The 16,779-nt window shown below is 43.7% G+C and overlaps 1 protein-coding gene across 1 annotated transcript in view; it reads right to left on the bottom strand.

Moving 5' to 3' along the window:
• Positions 1–16,779, bottom strand: part of ANO2 (anoctamin 2) — a 556,059-nt gene that overhangs the window by 82,400 nt on the left and 456,880 nt on the right. Inside the window, exons 17-19 of the mRNA XM_007937086.1 lie at positions 2,850–2,961; positions 1,026–1,083; positions 764–864 (exon numbers count right to left, since the gene is read on the bottom strand). Of these exons, the coding sequence (XP_007935277.1) occupies positions 764–864; positions 1,026–1,083; positions 2,850–2,961 (271 nt within the window). The remainder of the gene's footprint in view (positions 1–763; positions 865–1,025; positions 1,084–2,849; positions 2,962–16,779) is intronic.

A 16,779-nucleotide genomic window follows, 5' to 3' on the forward strand; every position in this document is an offset into this window, starting at 1 on the left:
TTCCTTCCGAGGAGTGGCTGGTGGGTTTGAACCACCAGCCTTCTGGTTAGCAGTCAAGTGCCTTATTCACTAGACAGTGTTATTCCTGGTTATATAGTGTTAGCTACTTAATATTCTTAAATAAATCTCTTTGCTGCTTAAAGAAGCCAGAGTCGATCCTAATCTCTATAATTAAGAACCCTGGCCAATAACATGATCAATATAGTTAGAAAGAAAGGGATTAACAAGTTTCTTTACTTTAGGACTAATCAGAACCATTAATATAATGTATAAAGTGAATCTCCAAGAGGGAGAGAGGGTAAGTGGTATCATCTTTGCCTAACTCTAAGGGGACTGACAATTGTATCCCAGAATGATCAGTCTTGCAATGAGTTTGCAAAGAACCTCAAGCCTAGAATGAATTGTCCATCCTGCCCTCCTAATCAGAACTGGCCCAGCCTATGAGAGGCACCCCTGATCATCTCTGCTGTTCCCTGGCTTATTGGTGCTGGGGTGGCCAAAAACAGCCCTTGAAACAGATCCTTCTTTTAAACCAAAAACATTTGAAAGGAAAGGAGGCAAAGAGGGCTACATTGTCCCTTTAATCTATTGGTAGAGTTTCACTCATTCCATCTTCATGGGGACACTTATTGGCAATTGAATAGAGGGGTGAGTAACCAAGCTGTCTTAGAAGAAGAGAGACCATAGAAATCCTGCAGTGCCCAAGCACTGCTGGGGTAAGTCCTGGCAGCAAGGAGAGAGGTGAGAAGAGTTCACTACGTACGGGACTCCAATCTCAAAGATGTTGTTTTGGATCAGCTGCTTCCCCAACATGATGATGCTGAGCTGAATGCAGAGCTCCATGAGGCAGCCCCCTGGAGCACACTAAGGGGAGGGGGAGAAAAGAGGAAGGAGCCATTAGATTCGGTGGAGTTCAGAGAAGCAAGGGCACAAATTAAGCCATGCTGTGATAGGGATAAGGAAGGAGAGTAGAAGGGTGTGCCTACAAACCACTAGCCAGGCATGAAACTAGTGTCTACACTTGCCTCTTCCATTCGGTAACCATCAAACACATAGACGTAGCTTCCAGGCCTGCCCACAAACCTGAAATCAAAAGATGTGGAAAGAGTTAGGGGAAGAGAGAGAATTCCAGGGCTGCTTGAGAACATACAGGCTGAGTGGATTAGCCGCTCCCTTATGTCCTCCTTGGCAGCACTGGGCAGGGTGGGTGCCAAATCACCTAGGGACAGGAGTTCACAACTTTTTATATAGGCTAGTAATCACCTATAACATTTAGGGTTCACCTCTTTACCTGGGCAAATCACAGGTAATGAGGGCTGAGCTGGGCAGGTACTGAGGATGAGTTTGGTGTGGAACTGGGAAGGACACAGTGGGTATGTGTGCATGATTGTGTGTGTATGTGTACATCTGCATGCACAGGTGTGTGGTAACCTCTGACCGTAAGGAAGTTTGAATTCTCTATAAGTGTATCTGTGCATCTTCTTCCTTCAACTGGTGTCAAGAACTGAGTTCTGATCATAACTCCATAGTGAGGTCTTCTGGCTTCCCAGGAAATGAATGATTAAGGTAGAAATTCCTGGGATCAGAAAATAAGAAGTCTTGACTTCTTACTGGAAAAATTCAAAGGAATGGAAGATGCCTGCCACATTCTTCTTCTAAGTAGGATTTATTCTGTTGGGTGATAAAAAGACTGGGTGGATAGGGGGAGCAGAGAAGTAAAAGCCAATAATGGAACCAGCCAGGTAGTCAGAAGAATCCTACTTTCTTGATAAGTCATCTTCCTTGTTCACCTCTTGAAATATATTCAACCATTAGAGATTCAGCTTAAATCTTTCTCTGTGAAGTCTTAGTCTCTCTATTCATAATTAAGTGGTCCCCCAACATTTTATTTACATGCCTTACCATAGCACTTTTTGCAGATTACAGTGTGACAAGATTATCTCTTCCAATATACCATGTTTCTCTAAGACCTAGGACTCTGTTTTTTGTTTGGAATATTACATGTGTACATTTACTATTGCTCTTATACCTTGAAGGAGCTCCGGTAGCATAGTGCCTAAGGGACTTGACTGCTAACCAGAAGGCTGGCAGTTCAAACCCACCAGCCACTCCTCGGAAGGAAGGTTGGGCAATCTACTTCCACAGTGATACTGCCTTGGAAACCCAAGGAGGGGTCACTATGAGTCGAGTCTGACTCGACGGCACATAACAACAACATTATACCTTGATAGAAATCACCAGTGAAGTATGCACTCATTGTTATGGGCAGTCTCTGATATTATTATTTCTTTATACTCAAGAACAGAGGTCCTGGAAGGGGGTTGTGGTTTGGGTCACAAACATGGCTGTAAGAAATTATCAAAGTGTGGACTATGATAGCCCTTGTTACACTGTCTTTCTGATGAGCTTTTAGTTTTGGGGAAGATTTCCTGGCATAATTGATGTGTCCTAGGACATCTCCCTGTAGGTAGCCAACTGATCTCACTATTTAGGGGGGAAAAGAAAACTTATTAGAAGTGATTTTATATCTTAGCATAAGAGGCATTGGTCAGCCACAAAATTCCCTACTGCCTCACCTACAAAATTGGGAGATACAAATTCTTTTTAGATTTCCTCTTTAGGGCCCAGAACCAAATCAAATCTTGTTATCAGAATCTGAAGGTGCTAATGCAAAATTATTCTATGCTAATATCCCTGATGGGGAGAGCAGCCAGGTGAGGATGGAGCTGGGGTAAGGGACTGAGGATGTGAGTTGACTATGGAGATGAGCTGACCCTACTTGTCCTGACAGTGAAAGACCTAGATTCAGGGGCATATAGGCCTCCCATGTATGATGTTGTGATGCTTACCTCCCCTTGAAAAAGGCCACATAGAAGATGGGGGAGTAGGCATTGACGAACTTCAGCAAGAAAGCTTTGAGTATCAGGCGCTCCTCAAACGTCTGTTCTGTTTTTGGAACCTCTGCAAGAGAAGAGTAAAGCTGATGAGACATTGTTTTTCTTCTTCCTATTTTTGTTTTCAGTGGAAAAACAACCATATGTGCTCTGGGAAGGCTGTGACATCTTGCTTTCTCTCATTCAAATGATGAAGGATGGTCAGATAAGATAAGTGAAGCACAAACACAGCCTAAGTCGAACACTTCAAACTCTTTGTGCATCTCAGCTGCAGTGGGTTCTATAGTATCAGTCATAGGGGTTGGTTGATGCTCTGAGAAGAACCTTAAGGAGCACTGAGCAGAGATCTCACAGGGGCCTTCAGAAGTGCTCTGTGGGGCCACTGTGCAGAATGTTTGTTGTGATCCACAGACTGTGACAAATGGCTTGGAAAAGATAAGAGGTGACACACTCTTCAAGGGCAGAAGAAAAGCACTAACTCTGCATCATGTGGATCTTGGTACAACCTGACAGTGTGCTAAGCATATGAACAAAGTGCCAGGGCCATGCCAGCCAAGGAGTTCTGTGTGGAGATGAAACTGATGTATGGAACTGCCTGTCTTGTCTGCCCACAAGACTCACATGGCTTTTGTGGGAACTATCCAAACAGTGGACACAAAGGCCCTGTTCACTTCCCTGGGATACTTTTTCTTGGCCCATCTCCTCATGTTTAAATCCTTCACATCCTTTAAACTCTGATCAAAAGTTGCCCACCATTTCCTTCTGGAAGCCTTACCAGGTTCCTTCAGCTGGTAGTAATCTTTTCTTTTTTTCTTACATAGTATTTTCTCTCTCTCTGTAGAATTATTTATGGACATATGTAACAATATAACAATAATAGTAACTCTCATTGACTGTCTGAGTGTTAGGTCTCTCCCTCTCCCTGCCACCACCACCAAAGCAGGCTATAAGTCAAGGATTTGGAGTAGGTGGTTTATTTGGAAATTGCTTCTAAGAAGCACAGTGAGAGAGTAGGGTGGTAAGACAGAGAAAGAAGGAAGACAAGACAGATGTGTCCTTGAACAGATTAATGCCAGAGGCAACTGGGACTCAACTCCACTGGGGACCTTTGGAAAAGACTGTGAATCATATGCCAGAATTACCACACTAACTCCTGTGCCCCATTGGCTGAAAGTCAATGCTGAAGTTAACTTCTTGGCACATCCAGTCTGCCCTGTGCACAGGCTGAGCATGTCTCATAGCCAGAGAGATGCAGGAAGCCCTGGGTGAGAACAAGAACTATCTGTAGGTGACCTCCAGAATGAGCCAAAGACGTGGATGGTGATCCAAAGTGTCCATGCCAAGTTGCTCTACAGAGGGCACTGCACATAGATACATGCATTCATTACCTCATCCAATCCTCACAACAACCCTCACAGGGAAGTATCATGCTTCACTTTAATAGATGAAGGGAACTGAGGTCCAGAGTGGTTAGAGCCATGCTGAAGATCACACAGCCAGTAAGGGACAAAGTTAAGATTTGAATCAGATCTGCCTATATCAAAAGACAGTTTGTACTATATCACATTTGAAAATCAGGATCTTTTATTGAGTAATGATTGCATCACATACCCTCCTTCTCTTCCCTACTTTCTGCCCCCTGCCTAACATCATGCACCTAAGAAATAAGTATTGCTGTTCAGTTTACATTTATTGAGCAAGCACCTGCTGTGTGCTGGTATCACACCAGGATATATAATGACTTCACCCTTTCCTTCAAAGAGCTTCATTTTGCAAGGTCCCTTCGGATGGCCTTTTGCACATTGCCAAGTCACTTCCAGATTCAGTCTATAAGCAGCAAGGTGTCCTCTCCTGGCAGAAGGGGATTCTAGGGAGAAGAAAGCTGCATTTCCATGACCTAATTTCCCCCACAGCACCAAACAAAAAACCAAACTCACTGCCATAGAGTTGGATCCAACTCATAGAAACCCCTCCTTGGGTTTCCGAGGCAGTTGTTGTTGTTGTTGTTGTTATTTGCCATCGAGTTGGACCCTGACTCATAGCGACCCTTCCTTGGGTTTCCTTGGGTTTCTGAGGCAGTATCACTACGGAAGTAGATTGCCCCATCTTCCTTCCTAGGAGTGGCTGGTGGGTTTGAACCACCAGACTCCTGGTTAGCAGTCAAGTCCCTTAGGCACTATGCTACCAGAGCTCCCTTCCAAGGTGATATCACTACGGAAGTAGATCACCCAATCTTCCTTCTTAGGAGTGGCTGGTGGGTTTGAACCACCAGCTTTCTGGTTAGCAGTCAGATGCCTTAGGCAGTAAGTTACCAGAGCTCCCCAGCCCCCCCCCCCAGCACAGTGAGCCCATAATTCATTTTAAATTCTAGAATACAGTCTCCAGTAGGAGGAGATAAGGCCAGTAGCAGCAGTGACTGCTCTTACTGGTGCTTCACCAACAATTTACACCGCACTGCAGAGTTGCCTGTATAAAGACCCACTTTTGGTGAAAAACTGAAACACCCACCCCTCCCCTTCAGACTGAAAGAGCCTCTAAAGTGACTTTGGCATTGGGAGATTCAAGACCACCAAGATATAGGGGTCTCTGTTTGGGGACTACACTGTCAGAGGAGCTTCAGTGGGACTGAGAACTACAGTGCACATTAGTGCTCTATTGAAAGCATCTTCAACTACATAAGGCATTATTTGGGAATGAATGTATTTGGTAAAAAAGTTTTAAATAGATTTGTGAGATATATATATATATATATATATATATATATATATATATATATATGATTTATAGAAATTCATTGATAACAAGGGCTGTGGTGGAATGAAGAACCCTGGAATATAAGTCTTGCATGTGTCAGGCTTGCTAGGCTTTCTGAGAGAATATGAGGCAGAGATTGGTCAGATGCTAATCAAGTGCATTTCCTCTTCCTGGACACACAGCTAGATGAGACCAATGTGAATGTGTTTTAGTCAATGAAATGTGAATGGAATGTATGTCACTTCCAGCTTTTGCCCTTAAAGTTTCCTGTAAAGTTTTCTCTTCTCTTCCCCTTCCCTTCCCTTCCCTTCCCCGCTTTCCTTTCCTTCCTCTCCCTCCCCTCCCCCTCCCTTTTCCTTCCCTTCCCTCCTTTCTCCTCCCCTCCCATCTCCTTCCCTCCTTTTCCCTTCTCATCCCTATCTTATCCTATCCTCTCCTCTCTTTGTCTCCCTGCTCTTCTCCTCTTCTTCCAGGGAGATGCAGAGGGTCTGCTGGAACATTTTAAGGCCCTAAACGATAGAAGCACCATAAGCAGGAAGAGCCCAGATCCCTGAATCATGATACTTCATGATTTAATAAGGGTAAATTCTAACAGGAGCAAGACATATATCTTTCTTTGAGTCTTCTAAAATTCTTACATTATTGTTATAGTACCTGTTGTTGTTGCTATTGTTATTTACCATCGAGACGGACCCAACTCATAGCGACCCCTCCTTGGGTTTCTGAGGCAGTATCATTATGGAAGTAGATTGTCCAACCATCCTTCTGAGGAGTGGCTAGTGGGTACCTAGAGTTGCTTAAACTCACTAATGTTGGGGGTGAAGAGACAGGCCCTGAGATATCAGTTATAACATTCCTAAAGAAAGAGGAAGGCTTCCCCTAACTTGGGCTCTTGGGATATAGGAAACATGTTTCTGAGCAGCCAAGGGGTCAGTGAGGGAGATGGAGCTTAAAGGCAAGGGCCTGTGCACCTGTGGAGCCCATGGTCGATTGGGGGTAAAATGTGTTTGAGAGAGACCAGATGTAGTGATTGAGTGTGACACACTAACACACTCTAGTATAAATCATTAGAAATTAATTCCAAGTTCTTAAACAGAGTGCCCTCCAAAAGTAAAAGAAGCAAACCACCTTTTAGAGTCCTAAAAAAGACTGGCAATAATTCAGGGAGGAGCCTTCTGGGCTAAAGAGATGCAGCAATAAAACACAGTATTACCAAAGAACAGTAGCAAAGTGAGAGAGTAGCTGGCATAAACCCCAATAGCATCACTGGTGGCCTGAGTGCGAGCACAGGCCTACTAAGGAGACTGCCAAGGCAGAACAGACCCTCCTGGAACCTGTGGTACTGGGAGGGGACTTGAGAATAGGAAAGGTTTGAGACTCCCACAGCACTACTATTAGGTCTCTGAGTAGTGCAAACTGTTTGCACTTGACTATTAACCTAAAAGGAGCTCTGGTAGCATAATGCCTAGGGCACTTGACTGCTAACCAGAAGGCTGGTGGTTCAAACCCACCAGCCACTCCTCAGAAAGAAGGTTGGGCAATCTACTTCTATAGTGATACTGCCTCAAAAACCCAAGGAGGGGTCGCTATGAGTTGCGTCCGACTCGATGGCACATAACAACAACATTAACCTAAAGGTTGTCAGTTTAAATGTATCCAGCAGCACCACAGAAGAAAAGCCTGGTGATCTGCTTCTGTAAGATTATAATCAAGAAAACCTTATTGAGCAGTTCTATCCTGTAATACAGGAGGTTGCCATGAGTTGGAATCTATGGTAACAGATTTCCCTATTTTTGTTTAGTGCTACTGTTGCAATTGTGATCCAGGCTTTGATTCTTCCCTAAGGTTTAAAGGATCTAAGGAAATGAGAGCTACCCATTTATCCTAGCCTGTGATGAATTATGAAAAACAAAACAAAACAAAACAAAAAAACCACAATATTGCTCCTGCAGAGCCAGCAATACAAATAACTCTGATTCACTCTCCAAAGTTCCTTTTTTTTTTTTCCCCAGTGTCCTCCCCTCCCTACCCTGTAACCCTTCCCTGTGCCCCTCATAATTATGCACTCCTGTTTGTTCTGCATTTCCTCAATTTGAATGTTGATCCTCTGGTGTCCCATGATCTATTGCTCTAAGGGATGTATTACCATAGAGTATGTGGGTGCGTCATCCTGGGTTGAGTGGTCTGCGTGTACATCTTGTTAACTATTGGGCTGAGAGCCCACCCCTGGGGATGAGTTTTATTCCAGGTGCAGAATATATTCCAGGGCCATAGTTTCGGGAGTCTCGCCAGATTTCATCTGAGCAGTAATTCTGGTCATTATTGAGTTTTTGGATTTTGTTCCATGTTTTCCCTCCCACTCTATCCAGGATCTCCAGATTTGATCCTTTCCTGAGTGGTTGGCATTGGTAGCTGGGCACCATCTAGTTCTTCTGGTCTCGAGGGCCATCGTGTCCTAGGGCTGATTGCTTCTAAATGTCCTTGGGTTTATTTATTTTTTTTCATTCTTTTTCATTTTCGATGTTAGGAGACTGTTAGCTTCATCTGAGACGGTTGCTCGAAAGCTTTTAAGACCCCAGTCATTACTCACCAATGTAGGATGTGGAGCAATGCTGTTATGTATTTTGTTGTGCCAATTGGGTCTGGTGTCCCCCAGTACTATGGTCCTGAGACAGGAGATCTATTGGATCTCGCTTCCATAGTGTCTGGTTGTCTGTGAGGGATTACTCTGTGTCTGTCTTCTATTGTTTCTGTCAGGACTGCAGGTAGTTTGTATCACTGGTGTCTGTACAAGATTATCCTCAGCTGAATCTATCCTTGGTCTAGAGTATACTTCTTTTCACTGAACCCCATCTGATCATCTCAGGTGTTTATGTGTTTATCTGTATAGCCTAGTGTTTGGTGTTAATGGAAATGCACTATTGTGGACACATTGGTTGGTATTAGCATCTGTCAATTAATTTCAGGCTAGTTGGGGCCTATACACTGACATGGGTAGGGGGAGGGATATACGGGAAGGATTTATGACCACCATGATAACATTAGGAAATGGGAGGACACCGAATTGTGCACATAAGAGATAGATGACAGATGCTAATCTCCTTTTTCTGAAACCCACTTTACTTCTCTTATTTGGTGAAGAGACCTGGAGGCCCTGGTAGGTCATGCTAAAGCAACCGACCAGAGCACCTAGTCACTCTGTGGTTCAGCTGTTTGTTGGGGGGAGTGATTATTTGCTTGTTTGGTTTTGCTACAGAAGATGGCTGTAAGTTCAGACTTTAGCATCAAACATGTCTGAGTTCAAATACAGAATGTAATTACAAGAATGAACTTATAAAAAAAAAAGAGGATAATGGCTCCTGCCTCACAGGATTGTCTTGATGACAGGATGGAAGGCTTGTTTATATAGCATTCAGCCTCATGCTTGGCACCTAATAGACCTCAACAAATGGTAGCTCGTATTGTCATAGAGGACACTGGGGGTTCAGTGGTAGAATTCTCACCTTCCATGCAAGGAGACCAGGGTTTGGTTCCTGGTCAATGTACCTCATGCTTAGCCACCACCGATCTCATCTGTCATTGGGATCTTATGTGCTATTATAATGCCAGATTTCAGTCTTAGCTTCCAGCCTAAGATGGACTAGGAAGAAAGGTCTAATCTACTTCCCAAAACCAGCCAAAGGAAACCCTATAGGTCACCAATGACCATGGGGATAATGAAGCACAAGGTAGCATTTCTCTCTGTTGCGCATGGGATAAGGGGCCTACTCAGCTAACAGCAATTCAATTGTCATAATAGCATCATGGTCATCACTGATGTCTAAGAGCCCCACTTCCAACAACAGATTTGGGCCTTCTGTAGTCAGATGTTTATGTACGTATCCAGCCCCTGGAGGTCCTGAGCATCATTTCCTTGTTGACTACTGACCATGTTCTACCAATCAGTGCTAAGTAAGCAGGGCTGGTAGATGACCTTGCTGGCACACAGCTCAGGAGGTTTAATCAATACAGCCCTTGTCCCCACCCCTGGAGGAACTCCACAGCTCAAGCTTCTTGAATCATTCCATGTGACTTTGGCAGTAGCATTGCCTGCTACAGAATCTGGAGACATCATTTCAATTCTGTAGCAAAGTCTACAATGATCTCTCTCAGCTGGTAGATGGTTTTGTGGCTTTTTCCTTCCTGACACGCATGGGGGTGGGGGAGATGCATATACAATCATATGAGATAAAAGGCCTGGGCAACTCCAGACTAGGGTAGACTCCAGTTCCACTGCATTGCCTCTCCAGATAATCATTTGGATAACAAATTGTACATTTACAGTTAACATAGACTCTTCTGTTACTTTTTCTTTACTTTCTTTATTTATGTTAGCAAAAGTCCCATAGACCTTTAACCTCTAAGACCTTTCTCCTGCCTGCTACAAATCTTGCCTCAACAAAGAAGCCAGTGTTTTCCTTTTGGAATGATTTACACCTATCAGTCATTTACTGGGCTGAGGATTCCACAGCCCCTTCTTGCACCTGAGTCTTATTCCCCTAAAGACAATGATTCTGAGGTCCCGGTGGCAATGCCTGCCATTGATTTCCAAGGGTACTTTCAGTTTTAAGATCTCATAACTCGGAACCCCCTTGTGGCTCTTAACCTTATCACTTTCCCTGCCCCCATCCCTGCCTTGCTCCTACCACTTACGGTTTGGATGAATGTTTTTGCAATGAGCAAGGTCAGAGAGATACATCTTCCAGGCAGATCATAGCTGTTGCCAGGTGCACTACACTCTGGACATTTATTGAAGAAAGGAAGGAAGGGATAAAAGGAAAGAAACATTATTTCAAACAGTGAAAGAATACTTATTTACTAATAACTTCCTGTCACTTTCCAAGGAGGACAAATCCTAAGGAGGGACCTTTGTTTGTTGAACAGGACACTGGGTGTGAAGACACAAGAGAGGAGTAGACAAAAGAAAGTTAAATGTCCCGATGTAAGATGGGAGGAGGGGTGTTGGAGTTAGATACAGGACCCAGAAGAGGCTGGAGTCAATGAGATGGGAGAAATGAAGTCGGTGCAGCCAAAGAAGAAATGGAAGTAGCAGGCCTTGGGGGGTGAGGGTGTCAAGATGTCTCTTGGAAATTTTCACCAACATCTGCTGTGTAGTTTGTAGTATGAGTCCTGTCTGCCTCTCCACAGAATTTTCAGTAAAGATTCATTAAATCTGCTTTCCTTATCAGTACTTGGTGAACCTTAGATTTGCTCTTAGGAGATGTACTGACGGACTGAGTCCTACCTCAAATAGACATGGGGCCAAGAAATAACTGCCTTGTGTCTGGGTTGCAAAGGAGAGAAATTGAGAAGAAAGAAGAGAGAGAAGAGATGGGAGAGGAGGGGAGAGGAAAGGAGAGACAGAGAAGAAGAAGAAGGAAAGGAAGAAGGTGGGAGAGGAGGGAGAGGTGGGAGAGGAAGAAGGAAGTTAGGAAGCTAGGAAGGGAAGAAAGGAAGGAAAATTTTTTCAATAGGAATTTGAGCCTTCACAGTGTGCCTGGAGCATCCAGTTCAACAGTAACTTAACTGCATCTTGTCTGTTATCTTCAAATATCTTTGTTGTTTTTGTTGTTGTTGTTGTTATGTGCTGTCTAGTTGGACCCGACTCATAATGACCCCTCCTTGGGTTTCTGAGGCAGTATCACTATGGAAGTAGATTGCCCAGCAAGATATTTTCACAAGAGATAGACCTCTGGAGTGGTCTGAATCTGAATCCCACAAGTACTTCATAAGATTCCAACTAAAGTGCCTTTCAATTTCAATTGCTGGTAGCATAGTGGTTAAGACACTTGACTGCTAACCAGAAGGCTGGCAATTCAAATCCACCAGCCACTCCTCGGAACGAAGATGGGACAATCTACTTCCGTAGTGATACTGCCTCGGAAACCCAAGGAGGGGTCACTATGAGTCGGGTTTGACTCTACGGCACACAACAACAACATTGAGATGCAAAGAAAAGTGTACTTGGAGAGTGTGGGAGTAGGTAGACAGGTAACTACTTTCTCATCATTCATATGCTCCTGAAATCCCACCTCCGCCAGAAAGCTTCCTGTTTGCTTAGTGGGAAACATGGTTCTCCCACCCCTGATCCATTGGAGCAGATTTCCAAGAAGGGCACATGTGCAGGCCAGAAAAGACAATTAAATGGAGCTCCTATTCAGAGCACTTGCCCATCCATCTCTTTTCTTTTAAATTTTAAACCTCTAGTTCATTGTGCAGGAGCCCTGGTGACACAGTGGTTAAAGCACTGGCCGTTAACCGAAAGGTTGGTGGTTTGAGCCCACCAGCCACTCCTCAGGAGAAAGAAGAGACAGACTGTTTCTGTAAAGATTTGCAACCTTGGAAAGACTATGGAGTAGTTCTACTCTGTCCTATAGGGTCACTATGAGTCAGAAATGACTCCATGGCAGTGAGGTTTTGGTGCATTGTGTCATGAAAAAAATATGAGCGCAAATGACCCAGCTGTAAATTGCCTTGGAAAATAATTAGAGTGAAAGCCTGAGTTAGTCACAGGGGGTCAGTTTATGATTCAGAGTCCCCAGAGCTCCATCCTATTCATATGGAAGCAGTGTGGCCAGCAAGAGGTTGCCAGCTTCAAAAGCTGGATTTTGGAGAGGAAGCTTCTCCTAACTGCTGTCCCCAATAACCCCACCAGCAGCTAAAGAATGATGGCAATACGACAAAATGGGGAGATGCACAAATGTGCACTAGTACCAGTTCTTGCCCTGCTCAGGGCAGAAGCCCCTCAGGGCAGAAGCGTTAGAGCCTGAACCTGTGTAGCTGACTCGCAAGTAAAGGTGCCCTTCCCCAACTCCCCCCCAGGGAGATCAAGCCTTTGCAAACAGCAATGTTTTCTGACAGCCCAACCATCTGGTCTTCCCTCCATTTGTGTGTAGGGGTGTGGGGGCTTGTCCCAGTCTCCGGTGTGATGTTGTTGTCTTGTTTGTGCCATGGAGAGGGAATCACCAGCCAGCTGTATAATTAGGCAGCCAGTGCACTGCCTTAGGGAGATGAGAGCACCAAAACTGGAGACTACTGATGGGTGTTTCTGAGATACCTCTGTGGCCCCAGAGAGCTTATTAGCAAAGAGACCCCACACTTAGAGTCAGGAAGATAACTCTTGTCTCCAAAAATATAGAGGACCTGATTCCTTACTGTGTTGGAGAATGGTCTACCCCTTCATGACAGTGCCCTGGAACATCTCATATTTTCTAAACATTTATTATTGATTTATATAAACACTATTGATGATTATATGTTTATATTTTTACACAAACCTTGCTGAATTCACTTATTAGTTGGAACAGTATAATAGTAGATATACTTGGATTTTTTTATTAATATAATCATGTTCTAAGGGTAATTTTGTATCTTCCTTCCCATTCCTTATTCACTCTTCTTTCTTCTCTCTCTCTCTTTTTTTTTTTTTAACTTTTTATTGTGATTTGGTAGCATAGTGTCTAAGGCATCTGACTGCTAACCAGAAGGCTGGCAGTTCAAACCCACCAGCCACTCCTCAGAAGGAAGATTGGGCAATCTACTTCCATAGTGATACCACATCAGAAACCCAAGGAGGGGTCTCTCTCTATGAGTCAGATCTGACTCAAAGGCAATGAGTTTTTTTTGTTTTTTAATTGTGATTTGGGTGAAAGTTTACAGAGCAAATCAGTTTTCCATCACTCATTCCATTTCCTCCCCGTGCTTCCATTCCTCCTCCTTTCTTAACCCTTCCTGCCTTCTGATCTTTGTCCTTGGGCAAATGCTGCCCTTTTGATCTCAAATGGTTGATTGTTCTAAGGCGTGTGTACCTCCCTAGTGTTATTGTTCTTGTAAACTTGTCTATTTGGCTGAAAATTGAGCCACAGGTCCAAAGGTGACTAAAGGCCATAGTCTCAGACTTCTACAAGTCTCTATCGGACCAGAAAGCCTGCTCTTTTTTTTAATGATTTTGAGTTTTGTTCCACATTTTTCTCCCACTCTATCCAGGACCTTCTAATGCTAGAATTACTCTGAAAGGGATCACTTTAGAAGGTCCTGGAGCATCTCATTTTAAGTGAAAAAAAAGGTGTAGGGGGAAGTATGTAAACAGATGGGAAGGAACTCTGGTGAGAGAGAGAGAGAGAGAGAAAGTGAGAATGCAAATCAGTGCTCTGTTATGGGGCAATAATGAGAAAACCCCATATCCAGTGTGCACTATATACCAGGCCTCCAAATACAGGGATTTTACATGGATTTCCCAATTTACTTGTTACTTATGAGGATATTCTCCCCAAGAGAAGGATAGGAGTGGGGAGGGAGCAAAGAGGTGTGGCTTGTTCTTGGTCACAGAGATTCCCTTGACATCAACGGGTCATCCAGACAAGCACACTCAGAAAACACCCAAGTTCCCAGTGAGAAGTAATGGAGCCCTTCTAGACTCATTCTTGGAAAGGCAACTCAAAGGTGGATGCTCTTAGTTCTATCTTACCTTTTCCATCCTTATCTTACTTTGTTAATTCAATGAATACTGATCAAGTGACTAGTATGTGCCAAGTGTTAGGCACTGCCATTGTGGTCTAGAAGGGGAAGGTGGACAAATAAGACCATTTCAGAGAGCAGTGAGTATTAAAGCAATATGTAGGGATATGATAAGGAGAAAATGAGGATAGTAGAAAGAATGTTTTAGTAAGAGTGGTCAGGAAAGGCCTATGAGGAGGTGACCTCTAAGCTGACACCTAAAGGACAAGGAGGAGCCAGTAGAGAGGAGTTGGAAAGTATTCCAGATAGTGATGATAGCAAGGGCAAAGGCCTGGGGGCAGTAAAAGATAGGTCCAAGTGATGGTCCCATTCTGAGTAAGGAGAAAGAATTATCTACCCATTGCCATTGAGTCAATTCTGATAGTGACCCTACATGACAGAATAGATTTGCCCCATAGAGTTTACAGGCTGTCAATCTTTACAGAAGTAGACTGCCACATCTTTCTCCCATGGATGGGCTGGTGGGTTTGAACCACAAAATTTTCAAGCCACCAAGACTTCTTGAAGAAAGAATTAGGGGGGTAAAACTGAGAGAAAGGCTGGGGCTTTAGATTGGATGCTCAATGTGAAGCCACCTTAGGGTTTTGAGAAAGGAAGTGATACAGTGAGATTAAATTTTAAAGGATCACAGAATGAACTGTAAGAGATTGTAGAAGTGGAAGCAGAGAGACAAGCTAAGAGGGTGTTGTAGTTGCCTAGGCAAGAGATGATCATTCTTAGAATGGAGCTTGTGAAAAGTGATCAGATCTGGGTATGTTTGAAGGTGGAATGGACAATACTTGCCAGTAGGTGAAAAAGAGTGAAATACAGGATGACACTTAGGTTTTGGTTTGAGCATTTGGGAGGGTGGTTTGAGCATTTATTGAGATGAGAAGAATGTATAAACAGTAATAAGTTTTGGGGAGGGAAATCAAGAGCTCAATAAAGAACATAGTAACTCCTTGGCCCCTCTTGGCTTGTATCCTCCCCAAGTTGTGCCCTGAAGGGCATGAAGCATTACAGGAGTTGACTACCTGGCCAGCTTCACAGAATCAGAACTTCAAACAAGTCAATGTTTCAATGTCATGAATGGACTAGGTGATATCCCAAGTCCTTTCCACTTCTGGCCTTCACCAGATTATGACAAAAATATTGAGGAAGACCCAGGTCTGGAAGTCAGGAAAGCTTTCTGTGTGAATATCTAGATAAAATAATTTCATCTCTCTGAGTCTTAGTGTCCTAATTCCTAAATTGGCAACTTCCTATATAATATCTCCCTTAAACATTTGTTGTGAAGACCAAATGGAATAATGCATGGAAAATGTCAAGCACAGTGTAAGGAAGGCCCAAATCATTTGCTTGTATTATTATAATGTAGCAAGGTTCTCTAGAAGGCTGGTGGTTCAAACCCACCAGCCACTCCTCAGAAGGAAGGTTGGGCAATCTACTTCCATAGTGATACTGCCTTGGAAATCCAAGGAGGGGTCACTATGAGTCGGGTCTGACTCGACAGCACATAACAACAACAACAACAGCAAGGTTCTCTATTTGTTGTTGTTATGTGCCGTCGAGTCAGCCCTGACTCATAGCGACCCCTCCTTGGGTTTCCGAGGCAGTATCACTACGGAAGTAGGATTGCCCAACCTTCCTTCCGAGGAGTGGCTGAGGTTCTCTATTAGAGATTTAATTTTTATATCTGTTTCTTCTTCTTTAATGTTACCTTAAAACTTCTTTAAGTTACCTTAAAATCCCTGACAGAGGTCTTTTAGAAGGTCAGTGGTGAGGACATTGGAATTCCCTGTGGAATCTCCTTTAAAAGGGTAGTAAGGGGCCCTGGAGTCACTGAGGGTAGCCTCTGTAGAAGGGAGATTAGAATGTATAATCAGATCTGCTGTGTTTTGAAGGTTTCAAAAGACAAGTTATATGCTTCAGGGTGGATTTCCAAGTAGAATGAAGTCATGAGTTTTGGGTCAATACAGTGGATGACATCCTGGTGAGGGTGGTAGATATGTATGTATCCTGAAAGAGGGACTCCAGATAGCTGCAGCCCCTTTGACTGAGCTTAGATTGAAGGAAGAGAGGCATCCTCTCTTGCACAGCCCTCATGACCTGTGTAGGACCTGCCATCTCAGGTCACATGAGATGGCATGGGGAGGCACCATCTCAGCAGTTGTGATAGTTGGAGTTGTGTGTCAACCTGGCTGGACCACAATTCTGAGTGGGTTAAGCAGTTGTGATGTGGGTTATTCCCATGATGGGATCAGTTGTATATGTTTTGAGCAGCCAATTTATTGAAAGGGAGTTTCCTTTGGACGTCCTGGGAAATACAGACATTTCTGTGGATCAGGATCCTGTTGTGCTGCCTACAACTGTCCATGAGTGAATAATCTGTCATTCAACCTGGAGATCTTGGATTCATCATTTGTTAGAGTCAACACCCAATATACTGCCTGCCAACCTTGAGCTCATCAGCCTCTGTAGTTGTGTGAGTCAGGAAAAGCCTCCAACTTGATGTTTGATCCAAGAACTTGGGACTTGCTAGCTTCTGTAGGTGTGTGAGCCATTTTCCTAAGATAAATTTCTCTCTCTCTCTCTC

Source organism: Orycteropus afer, unplaced genomic scaffold (genome assembly GCF_000298275.1).
Source record: "Orycteropus afer afer isolate SDZICR_OR568_19922 unplaced genomic scaffold, OryAfe1.0 scaffold00040, whole genome shotgun sequence".
Taxonomy (NCBI): domain Eukaryota; kingdom Metazoa; phylum Chordata; class Mammalia; order Tubulidentata; family Orycteropodidae; genus Orycteropus; species Orycteropus afer.